At 45.0% G+C, this 13,177-nt stretch overlaps 1 protein-coding gene across 3 annotated transcripts in view; it reads left to right on the top strand.

Moving 5' to 3' along the window:
* CCDC73 (coiled-coil domain containing 73) overlaps positions 1–13,177 on the top strand; it is a 410,197-nt gene that overhangs the window by 157,677 nt on the left and 239,343 nt on the right. For all 3 annotated transcript variants that reach the window (XM_063944472.1, XM_063944471.1, XM_063944473.1), the window contains one exon: positions 12,519–12,593. In XM_063944472.1, coding sequence (XP_063800542.1) covers positions 12,519–12,593 — 75 coding nt within the window. The remainder of the gene's footprint in view (positions 1–12,518; positions 12,594–13,177) is intronic.

Raw genomic sequence — 13,177 nt, 5'->3', positions numbered from 1 at the left:
AGGACCCAGGTAAGGCTCAGTTTAAATTGGTAACTCGTGTCTATCTGACCCAGAACCCATTTACAGCATAGGAAGAGTCGGCGCTTGGAAATGATCTCCAACTGCCGGCACTGCACGTGTGCGGTGACATCACAGTTGGGGACAGCTGCCAGTCTAAAAGTGGTCGCATCTGGGTTGGAGCAGTGTATAAAATACCAGTGCGACCCTGCATTTCTAATTAGAAAGGGTTAATAGATATATAAGATAAGAGTATAATTATGGGGAGGAGATACTGACATTAGGGGAGGGAGAAGATGGGGGAGAATGATAGCACCAGATTATTATTATTATTATTATTATTATTATTATTATTATTATTATAAAAAAGGTCACATTCCGAGGTGTTTCTAAACACATAAAATAATATCCATGAACCTGAGTGACTGAGTGATCCTGACAGCATAAGTCTCATACAGTAGCTTCTTAGGTTTTATCCTCCCTTACTAGTCTGTGTTATCAGATATACGGATAATGGAGGTCATTCCGAGTTGTTCGCTCGCAAGGCGATTTTAGCAGTATTGCACACGCTAAGCCGCCGCCTACTGGGAGTGAATCTTAGCTTCTTAAAATTGCGAACGATGTATTCGCAATATTGCGATTACAAACTTCTTAGCAGTTTCAGAGTAGCTTCAGACTTACTCGGCATCTGCGATCAGTTCAGTGCTTGTCGTTCCTGGGTTGACGTCACAAACACTCCCAGCGTTCGCCCAGACACTCCTCCGTTTCTCCAGCCACTCCCGCGTTTTTTCCGGAAACGGTAGCGTTTTTTCCCACACGCCCATAAAACGGCATGTTTCCGCCCAGTAACACCCATTTCCTGTCAATCACATTACGATCGCCGGAGCGAAGAAAAAGCCGTGAGTAAAAAACTATCTTCATTGCAAAATTACTTGGCGCAGTCGCAGTGCGGACATTACGCATGCGCACTAAGCGGAAAATCACTGCGATGCGATGAAATTTACCGAGCGAACGACTCGGAATGAGGGCCAATGTTCTGCTTGACAGTTGTGTTTAATTCTTTTAAGTGTGTCCCCCATTTAGCATAAAAGCATGTAACCCTAATCTAGTACTGATCATCTCTCACGCTGTAAGATTGCAAGGCTTTTTGTTATGACTTATATACAGTATAGGCATTATATTTTATTTCACCATTTTGCATTATGTTTTCCCTAGCGATAGTAAGTAAAACTGGGCTGACATACTTTCGGAAGAATGTACTATAGGAATCGATTCTTCATGTCTACATAATAAAGTCTTAAGGTTCTTGTATATTAAGTGTGTTACAGTTGTTACATTTACTGGTTGCTTATGTGTTTTAATATGCTAGAGACAGAGCCGGCCCTAACCAATATGATGCCCTAGGCAAGATTTTGGCTGGCGCCCCCTAGCACCACCGCTAGTTCCATCTCTGGCCCTGCACCCCTTTCTCAGCACCATCACCCCTCACCCGTAGCAGTCCTCATTTTGGTGCTCCTACACCCTATATTTTAAATAGGAACAGTGCGCACATTCGGTGCACAGCCCAAAAAGGGGTGTGTTCTTGCTGGGAAGGGGCATGGCCACACAAAAGTACCCCCAATTCAAATTACGCCACACAGTACTGCAACTTTATTCACATTTTATCATGCGATAGTGTCCATAATTCACGTTACATCGCACAGTAGTATCACTTTACCTTATATACATTGCTAATCACAGTAGTGCCCCTTATTCACATTACACCACACCATATTGCTCTTTGTTTACATTAGACCACACCGTAGTGCCCTTTCTATACATTACACCACACAGTAGAACACCCGATAAACATAATGCCACACATTAGTAATCCACTTATGCACATAATACCACACAGTAATGCACCTCACACATATGACACATATTAATATTCTTATAAACATAATGCGCCTTTCTTAATATGCCAGCCTTTATTAATACAGTTATACACATAATGTCCCTTACACATATGCTGCACATTATTAAGGCCTTTTTACACATAATGACACACTTAATGTCCCTTTCATATACTGTATGCCACACAATATTAGTGCACTTATACACATAATGACACATATAGTGTCCCTTACACATTTGCCGCACATTATTAATGCATTTATACACATGACACACATAATGCCCCTTACACATAAGCCGAACACTATTGCACAACCAACCCACCTGTACACAGCATTCACACGGCCGCTAACACTGTGACCTCTGCCTCTGCTTGGATACAGATACAGATGTGTTCTCATACATCTTGCCTCAATACGCCATGCAGCAGGAGATGCTTTGTGTGAGTCAGCTGGCAGCTCTGCCAACGTTGGGCACCTTTTTTGATGAAAATTAAAATAATATGTAGCATTTCGTATGTAGATACAGCCACAGTTATAAAAAACAGAATATAGACATGTTGCATATCATTTTAATCAGCAGAAGCTGCTTGTGCCCCTAGCCATACCAAATGCCCTAGGCATGTGCCTAGTTTGCCAATGCCTAGGGCTGGCTCTGGTTAGAGATATATATGCTCTATCAAGTGTGTATCCAGAAGGGAAACAGGTGATAATACTTTCATAATGTTCTCTTTATGTAGAAGTAGAGTATCAGTAATATTAGTATCAGATCTATATTTTCAGGCAAGAAACATCCACATCAAGCAATGTCTGATTCCTGCTTGAGAATCTCTCTGTACATAGTCATTGTCAGGGAAATTAATTACACCTAATACATAAAACTCTGGTAGGAAAACAATACAACCAAGTATACTGTATATGCCCTTATTTATCAAAGAGTGATAAATTTCACTGTGAGTGATAAATTGTACCAGCCAATCAGCTCCTAACTTCCGTGTCACAGGCTGGGTTTGAAAAATGACAGTTAGGAGCGGATTGGCTGGTGCAATTTATCACTCACAGTCAGGGGCGGATTGGGAACAAAAAGCGGCCCTGGAAAAATTTGTACTAGTGGCCCCACTTGGGCAGCACCAGAGGTGTAAGGTCTAGCCATGGGCCATGGCAGCAGCTCCCTCCCCCCAAGACTTGTCCAGCATCAAGGGGAAGTTAAAAGGAAATAAAATTAAATTTCTCTAACGTCCTAGAGGATGCTGGGGACTCCGTAAGGACCATGGGGAATAGACGGGCTCCGCAGGAGATAGAACTTTAAGAAAACTTTGGATTCTGGGTGTGCACTGGCTCCTCCCTCTATGTCCCTCCTCCAGACCTCAGTTTTACACTGTGCCCAGAGGATGAAGGGCGCACTGCAGGGAGCTCTCTTGAGTTCTTTGCTACAGAAAGCATTTTTGTTTGGATTTTTACTTTTTCACAGGGAGCACTGCTGGCAACAGGCTCCCTGCATCGAGGGACTGAGGAGAGAGGGGCAGACCTACTTAACTGATAGGATCTGCTTCCTCGGCTACTGGACACCATTAGCTTCAGAGGGGGTGAACACAGGTTCGTCCTGGGCGTCCACCCCCGGAGCCACGCCGCCGTTCTCCTCACAGAGCGAGAAGAACAGAAGCAAGAAGACGTCTCAGGTGGCAGAAGCCTTCAGCTTCACAGAGGTAACGCACAGCACTGCAGCTGTGCGTCATTGCTCCACATCACCTCACACACTCCGGTCACTGTATGGGTGCAGGGCGCAGGGGGGGCGCCCTGGGCAGCAATAATAACACCTCTTAGATGGCAAACAGTTATATGCATGTACAGCCCGGCACTGTACATGTATATAATTGAGCCCCCGCCATTTTACACGATTTTGAGCGGGACAGAAGCCCGCCGCCGAGGGGGCGGGGCTTCTCCCTCAGCACTCACCAGCGCCATTTCTCTCTCCACAGAACGCTGAGAGGAAGCTTCCCGGACTCTCCCCTGCTTACACACTGTGAAGGGAGTTTAAAAAGAGAGGGGGGGGGGCACATAATTGGCGGAATAAAGTATAATACAGCGCTGCTGGGGAAAAGCATTCTGTGTTGGTCTCCAGGTTGTTGCGCTGGGGTGTGTGCTGGCATACTCTCTCTCTGTCTCTCCAAAGGGCCTTTCAGGGGATACTGTCTTCAGAAAAAGTTTCCCTGGGTGTGTGCAGTGTGTCGGTACGTGTGTGTCGACATGTTTGATGAGGAAGGCTCGCTTAATGTGGAGGGGGAGTGCTTGAATGTCAGGTCGCCGTCGGCAATGCCGACACCGGACTGGGTGGATATGCTGAATGTCTTGAATGCAAATGTAAATCTCCTGCATAAAAGATTAGACAAGGCTGAAGCTAGGGATCAGTCAGGTAGCCAGTCCGTGCCTGTCACTGTGGTGCCAGGACCTTCAGGGTCTCAAAAGCGCCCCATATCCCAGGTCGCTGACACAGATACCGACACAGATACTGACTCTAGTGTCGACTATGAGGATGCAAAATTACAGCCGAAGGTGGCAAAAGGTATTAGGTATATGATTATTGCCATAAAAGAGGTTTTGCATATCACGGAGGAACCCCCTGTCCCTGACACGAGGGTTCACATGTATAAAGGGAAAAAGCCTGAGGTCACGTTTCCGTCCTCATTTGAGCTAAGCGAATTATGCGAAAAGGCTTGGGAATCTCCGGATAGGAGACTCCATGTTCCCAAAAGGATTCTCATGGCGTATCCTTTTCCACAGAAGGATCGGATACGATGGGAATCTGCGCCTAAAGTAGACAAGGCGCTGACACGCTTATCCAAGAAGGTGGCACTGCCTTCTCCGGATACTGCTTCCCTCAAGGATCCTGCTGATCGCAAGCAGGAAATTACCATGAAGCACATTTACACACATTCAGGAACTATAGTTACGCCGGCCATGGCGTCGGCCTGGGTTTGTAGTGCTGTCGTGGCATGGGCAGACTCCTTATCTACGGAGATGGACACCTTAGATAAGGTAATGGCGGAAATGATGGTGCTCCTGCGCAAGCAGGGAGTCACAATTATCCCGTACTTGGACGATCTCCTTATAAAGGCGAAATCTCGGGAGAAGTTGCTGGACAGCGTGTCTCTGTCCGTGAAGACGTTGCAGATGCACGGCTGGATTCTCAATTTACCGAAATCCCAGCTAGTACCTGCAACGCGTCTGACCTTTTTGGGCCTGATTCTAGACACAGACCAAAAAAGAGTTTTTCTTCCAGTGGAGAAGGCTCAGGAGCTCATAGCCCTGGTCAGGAACCTTGTAAAGCCAAAAAAGGTTTTTGTGCATCATTGCACAAAGGTTCTGGGGAAGATGGTGGCTTCATACGAGGCCATCCCCTTCGGCAGGTTCCATGCGAGGACTTTCCAATGGGACCTATTGGACAAATGGTCCGGGTTCCATCTACATATGCAGAAACGGATCACCCTGTCTCCCAGGGCCAGGGTATCTCTCCTGTGGTGGCTGCACAGTGCTCACCTCCTAGAGGGTCGCAGGTTCGGCATTCAGGACTGGATCCTGGTGACCACGGACGCGAGCCTCCGAGGTTGGGGGGCTGTCGCACTGGGAAGAAATTTCCAAGGACTCTGGTCAAGCCTAGAGTTAAGGGCAATTTACAACGCCCTACGCCAGGCGGAGGAGTGGCTTCAGAACAAACCGGTTCTGATTCAGTCGGACAATATCACGACAGTGGCTCATGTAAACCGCCAAGGCGGCACAAGGAGCAGAGTGGCCATGGCAGAGGCGACCAGGATTCTGCGCTGGGCGGAAGGCCATGTAAGCGCACTATCAGCAGTGTTCACCCCGGGGGTGGACAACTGGGAGGCGGACTTCCTCAGCAGGCACGACTTGCATCCGGGAGAGTGGAGACTTCATCAAGAAGTCTTCACACAGATCGTGGATCGGTGGGGACTGCCTCAAATAGACATGATGGCGTCCCGTCTCAACAAAAAGCTAAAGAGGTATTGCGCCAGGTCAAGAGACCCTCAGGCGGTAGCGGTAGACGCTCTGGTGACACCATGGGTGTTCAGATCGGTCTGTGTGTTTCCTCCTCTGCCTCTCATACCCAAGGTGTTGAGATTAATAAGACTAAGATAGGTCAGAACAATTCTCATTGTTCCAGATTGGCCAAGGAGGACTTGGTATCCGGATCTGCAAGAGTTGCGCCTGAAGATCCGTGGCCTCTTCCTCTAAGGCAGGACCTGCTGCAGCAGGGGCCCTGTCTTTTCCAAGACTTACCGCGGCTGCGTTTGATGGCATGGCGGTTGAACGCCGGATCCTAGCTGAAAAAGGGATTCCGGAGGAGGTCATTCCTACCCTGATCAAGGCTAGGAAGGATCTGACATCGAAACATTATCACCGTATATGGCGGAAATATGTTTCTTGGTGTGAGGCCAGAGCTGCTCCTACGGAGGAGTTCCATTTGGGCCGTCTGCTTCACTTCCTTCAAACGGGAGTGAATTTGGGCCTAAAATTAGGGTCCATAAAGGTCCAAATTTCGGCCTTATCCATTTTCTTTCAAAGAGAAATGGCTTCTCTTCCTGAAGTACAGACTTTTGTGAAGGGAGTGCTGCATATTCAGCCTCCCTTTGTACCTCCGGTGGCGCCTTGGGATCTTAACGTGGTATTAAGTTTCCTCAAGTCACCTTGGTTTGAACCACTCAAAACAGTGGAGTTGAAATACCTCACTTGGAAAGTGGTCATGTTGTTGGCCTTAGCTTCTGCAAGGCGTGTTTCGGAATTAGCGGCTTTATCATATAAAAGCCCATACCTGATTTTTCACGTGGATAGGGCAGAGTTGAGGACTCGTCCTCAATTTCTGCCCAAGGTGGTCTCATCTTTTCATATAAACCAACCTATTGTCGTGCCTGTGGCTACACAGGACTTGGAGGACTCCGAGTCCCTGGATGTGGTCAGGGCTTTGAAGATTTACGTGACCAGAACAGCTAGGATCAGGAAGACTGAAGCTCTGTTTGTTCTGTATGCGGCCAACAAGGTTGGCGCTCCTGCTTCAAAGCAGACAATTGCTCGCTGGATCTGTAACACGATTCAGCAGGCGCATTCTACGGCAGGATTGCCATTGCATAAATCGGTTAAGGCCCATTCCACTAGGAAGGTGGGCTCTTCTTGGGCGGCTGCCCGAGGTGTCTCGGCACTACAACTGTGCCGTGCTGCTACTTGGTCGGGGTCAAACACCTTTGCAAAGTTCTATAAGTTTGATACTCTGGCTGAGGAGGACCTCCTGTTTGCTCAATCGGTGCTGCAGAGTCATCTGCACTCTCCCGCCCGTTTGGGAGCTTTGGTATAATCCCCATGGTCCTTACGGAGTCCCCAGCATCCTCTAGGACGTTAGAGAAAATAGGATTTTACTTACCGGTAAATCTATTTCTCGTAGTCCGTAGTGGATGCTGGGCGCCCGTCCCAAGTGCGGACTTCTTCTGCAAGACTTGTATATAGTTATTGCTTACATAAGGGTTATGTTATAGTTGGTCGGTATTGAACCGAGGCTATGTTACTTGTTCATACTGTTAACTGGGTAGTTTATCACAGGTTATACGGTGTGACTGGTGTGGCTGGTATGAATCTCGCCCTTAGGTTACATAAATCCTTTCCTCGTACTGTTCATATCCTCTGGGCACAGTTTCTCTAACTAAGGTCTGGAGGAGGGACATAGAGGGAGGAGCCAGTGCACACCCAGAATCCAAAGCTTTCTTAAAGTGCCCTATCTCCTGCGGAGCCCGTCTATTCCCCATGGTCCTTACGGAGTCCCCAGCATCCTCTACGGACTACGAGAAATAGATTTACCGGTAAGTCAAATCCTATTATTATGAGCACATTATATGATACACATGATACACCTTCAGAATTTAGGAAACTATATAATTCTTTAGAAAGATATATTTTCTTGCTTATTACACCAACCGTATCCCAATCACTATTCACTCAATCTTATATGTCAGCCAAGCAGGCAGACAGGGCATACACTAGATCATCTGCAATCACAGGCTAAGTGGCAAAGTCATTTTCATATATGCAAATTGTTTGGCTTCTTATTCATTATGTCTATAACTAGGACCGCATGTCCTCAAACAAAACAGGCCCCGCGGGTGCGTCGGCCCACCGGGAATCTTCCCTGTAGACCCTATGGCCAATCCGCCTCTGCTCACAGTGAAATTTATCACTCATTGATAAATAAGGGCAATAATATTTTACGTTTGATGTTTCATGTCTATACATAAGTAAAGTGTAATATTATGATCAGACAATGGGGGTCATTCCGAGTTGATCGCTAGCTGCCGTTGTTCGCTTCGTAGCGATCAGTGAAAAAAACGGCTAATCTGCGCATGCGTATGCCCCACAATGCGCATGTGCGTCGTACGGGTACAAAGTCCTTTGTGGTTTTGCACTGGTTCTAGCGACGGTTCCAAGCGCACAGCTGAACGCAAGGAGATTGACAGAAAGAGGGCGTTTATGGGTGTCAATTGTCCGTTTTCTGGAAGTGTTTGGAAAAACTCAGGCGTGGCCGGGTGTTTGCTGGGCGGGTATCTGACGTCATTATCGTGTCACTCGTCGCAGCAATCATCGCACAGGATAAGTAACTAAAGGGCTGGTCTTGTTTTGCACAAAATGTGTTTGCAGGCGCTCTGCTGCACAGGTGTTCGCACTCCTGCAAAGCGAAAATACACTCCCCCGTGGGCGGCGACTATGCGTTTGCACGGCTGCTAAAAACTGCTAGCGAGTGAACAACTCGGAATGACCCACAAGAGCAAGAGCAAACCCAAGGATACGTTTATTTATATCGTATCTCATCTACGGCGGGCACTTTTCGTGTTTTGTGTTTTGGTTTGGAACTGGATCCCTGCTCGTGTTTTGGATCTGGATTGGTTTTGCCAAAACCACCCTTTCAGGTTTTGGTTTTGGATCTGGATGAAATTTGAAAAAAAACAAAACACATAAAAACAGCTAAAATCACAGAATTTGGGGTTAATTTTGATCCTACGGTACTAATAACCTCAGTAGCATTAATTTCCACTCATTTCCAGTCTATTCTGAACAACTCACAATATTGTTTTTAGGCCTAAAAGTTGCAATGAGGTAGCTGTATGACTAAGCTAAGTGACACAAGTGTGCGGCACAAACACCTGGCCTATCTAGGAGTGGCACTGCAGTGGCAGACAGGATGGCACTTTTCAAAAACTAGGCCCCAAACAGCACATCATGCAAAGAAGTAAAAGAGGTGCAATGAGGTAGCTGTATGACGAAACTAAGTGACACAAGTGTGCGGCACAAACACCTGGCCCATCTAGGGTTGGCACTGCAGTCCTACTGCTCTAATGGTGGACACCGGATGCACGTCTAACACCAACATAGCTGTCAAGGACTCAGTAATCCGCTTTGCAACAGTATGACTTCCCCCCTGGGTTGACGATCGACTCCCAGCAGCAACAGCAGTAGCAGTAGGAGGAAGTGGTTCTTGATCTTTCCTTATTTTATCCTCGAAATATTTGTTCTCCATTATTTTTCTGGAGTTATATATCAAAATGCAGCACAGGAGAGCGTACCTCTACACCGCACAGGGAAAACCCTGTAAATATTATTTGGATTAAATATTAATAACCCCTTTATTTGGAGTAAATAATATTCAGTAGAGGACAGCACCACTGAACTTATATGGCAGTTTCACTGGACTTATACGGCAGTACCACTGGACATATACGGCACAATCACTGGACTGGACTTATACTGCAGTACCACTGGACATATAGGGCAGTATCACTGGATTTATATGGCAGTATCACTGGACTTATACGGCAGTACCACTGGACTTATATGGCAGTACCACTGGACTGGATGTATACGGAAGTACCAGTGGACTGGATTTATACGGCAGTATCACTGGACATATATGGCAGTATCACTGGACTTATACGGCAGTATCACTGGACTTATACTGCAGTACCACTGGACTGGATTTAGATGCCAGTACCACTGGACATATACGGCAGTATCACTGGACTTATACGGCAATACCAGTGGACTGGATTTATACGGCAGTATCACTGGACTTATACAGCAGTACCACTTGACATATACGGCAGTATAACTGGATTTTTCGGCAGTATCACTGGACTTATACGACAGTACCAATGGACATATATGGCAGTATCACTGGATTTATACGGTAGTATCACTGGACTTATACGGCAGTACCACTAGACATATACAGCAGTATCACTGGACTGGTCTTATACGGCAGTACCACTGGACATATACGGCAGTATGACTGGATTTTTACGGCAGTATGACTGGATTTATACGGCAGTACCACTGGATTTATACGGCAGTACCACTTGACATATACGACAGTATCACTGGACTTATACAGCAGTATCACTGAACTTACATGGCAGTACCACTGGACTGGATTTATACGGCAGTACCACTACACACATATAAGTCGCTATACTTGCAAATACGCGCAGCGAGCACAGCAATATATGGTAACACGCGCATTTACACGGACATGCCACAGAGATGGATTTGACACTTATTTCATACAGTACATAATTATAATAATATCAAGCGCCAGACATCATGATGATTTAAAATTATCTAATGAAGTAATGTCATGAATGTGTATTATTTGAACGAAACAAGATAGACCGGTCATGTTTACTATTGAAACGACCAGATTAATGTGTGGATTCATTTGATACTTGTTATTAAGTTGTAGGACATTGCAACAAATAGTTATGATTATATGTTAGGGGATTCTGTACTGGAAAAGGACTTAGGTGTCCTCATAGATAGCAAACTAAGCAGTAGTACCCAAAGTAGGACTGCAGCAAAGAAGGCTAATAAGATATTAGCATGCATAAAACGGGGTATTGATGCTAGGGACGAGAGTATTATACTCCCATTATATAAATCACTAGTGAGGCCACACCTTGAATACTGTGTACAATTCTGGGCACTGTACTACAAAAAGGATATCCTGGAGCTAGAAAAGGTTCAGAGGAGGGCGACCAAACTAATTAAGGGCATGGAGACGATGGAATACAAGGAAAGGCTTGAAAGACTAGGCATGTTTACATTGGAAAAGCGGAGACTAAGAGGGGATCAACATCTACAAATATATAAGGGGACAATACACAGAGCTTGCGTGGGACCTGTTTTTGGTTAGATCAACACAGAGGACTCGTGGACACTCGCTCAGGTTAGAGGAGAGGCGATTCCGCACAATACGGCGTAAAGGCTTTTTCACGGTAAGGACAATACGTGTTTGGAATTCCTTGCCTGAGGGAGTTGTAATGGCGGAATCTGTCAACACCTTTAAGAATGGGTTAGATAAATTCCTAATGGATAAGGATATCCAGGGGTATGGTGCATAGTCATGCATTATAGTTACTATAAATAGGGATAAAATGCAACGGCTGGCAGCAGCATCAGTCAGAAATTTTAGTCAAATCATCATGCATAGGAGACCACAAATAGGTTGAACTCGATGGACAATTGTCTTTTTTCAACCTCAGATACTATGTTACTATGTATAAAAGCTAAAATCACTTTTATTAGAACAATAGATACTCCAAACAGGTAATGAACAGGAAACTCAGGCCAGCCCCTTTGGACATCCCCAAGGCTGAACCTGTTCAGCATATACAAAGGAACTGGTGACTCATCGTGAATCCCTCCCCCAGAAACTAGATAACATATTGACCACACAGGAAGTTAGTGGCTGCAAGGTCTGAGACGATGATGGACTTGCTGGCAGATCAGTTCCTGTATTTATTTACAGAGAGAGAGAGAGAGAGAGAGAGTGATATGGAAAGACGAATTTATATAACTTAAGGATAATGGTATTGTATGCTGGCATGTAACTGTATGTAACTTTATGTATTAACTGCTTACTGTGTGAGTTGTAATCATGTAACTATAGGTATACTGTACTTTGTAATATATATTGAATCTATATCCTTTTAATAACAAATATATACATCAATGAGCTTTGAAACTCAGATAATGTGTGGGTGTATTGTTTTCTCTTATGGGATGCAGTGTTTTGCGATGTATAGCGCACATTCATGGGATATGGTAATAAGAGATGCAGGCATTTACAATATATATTAGAGCGGGCATTTTAAATATTTGTGAGAAATCAATTTGGCATTCTTAAACTGCATACCGTGTATGTTGCCCGTTCTCAGCTGTCAGGGCCCGGGACTCAAGTCCTGGCAGTTCCTCTCCTGATGGCGGCCCTGTCTCCAACTATCCTACTTCAGCTGTCTAGTACAAATTATAACCTTTGTTATTTGCAGATCAGCCAAGTATTTATTATTTATTTATTAAGTTTCTTATATAACGCAGCATATTCCAATGCATGCAACATTCATCACATATTTCAGGAGAAACTATTATGTTAAAAAAAAACTTCCTTTTTTGTGGAACCCTGCACCCGTTCTTACTTGTGGCTCTTCTCTAATGATTAATTTGGTGTTATTGTAATGGGCTCATATCTCTGTTAACTAACTGTCTACTAATTTGCTAACTACTATTTTTTCACTTAAGGGACGATTTCAGCTGGCTGCAGAAACAAAGGAAAGGGAGATTTTTGGTTTAAAAGAAGACATAAAAGCATTGCAGGTGAAATGAAGTTTTAGATAAAAATTAAATAATCTAGTACATTCAATGATCATTATGTTTGTAATGTAAATGTACATTTCTCCAGAGCTGTAACTAGAACTGAGAGGGCCCCATGGCAGACTATCACTAATATTGCACTCACCTAATGGAATCTGCTTCATCAGCAATACCCAAAACTGCAAGTACTAATTACACATGTACTTGTTTACCTTCACAAACTGCCAAATTAATACATCATTATGCTGCCACACAGAGTAAGCCCTTGGATGCACATGTTTTTGGTGTTTTTTTTAAATAATTAACTTCTTCTAGTGCTGCCAGGCTTCACAGAAGTTGTATGGGCTGAAGGATGGCTCATTAGTTATGCGTTCCAGGCTTCCGCCTAAGGGACTGGCCAGTCACCAGAATATTTTAACTAACTTGAAGCACTCATTCTATGCAGGCCTAGATTCTGGAGAGGTTGGGTGGTCAACAAGGCTTGCCAAGTGTATCAGGAATGCCTCAGCTAGTATACCTTAGTAGGCAGGTGGCCCCACGGCTATACCTAGGTGATCAGACAGGACAAATACAAACAAGTTCACTCC

This window comes from Pseudophryne corroboree, chromosome 11, assembly GCF_028390025.1.
Source record: "Pseudophryne corroboree isolate aPseCor3 chromosome 11, aPseCor3.hap2, whole genome shotgun sequence".
In the NCBI taxonomy this organism is placed as follows: Eukaryota; Metazoa; Chordata; class Amphibia; order Anura; family Myobatrachidae; genus Pseudophryne; species Pseudophryne corroboree.
Note: the sequence above shows the minus strand (reverse complement) of the source record. Positions and strands in the feature narration are given on the sequence as shown.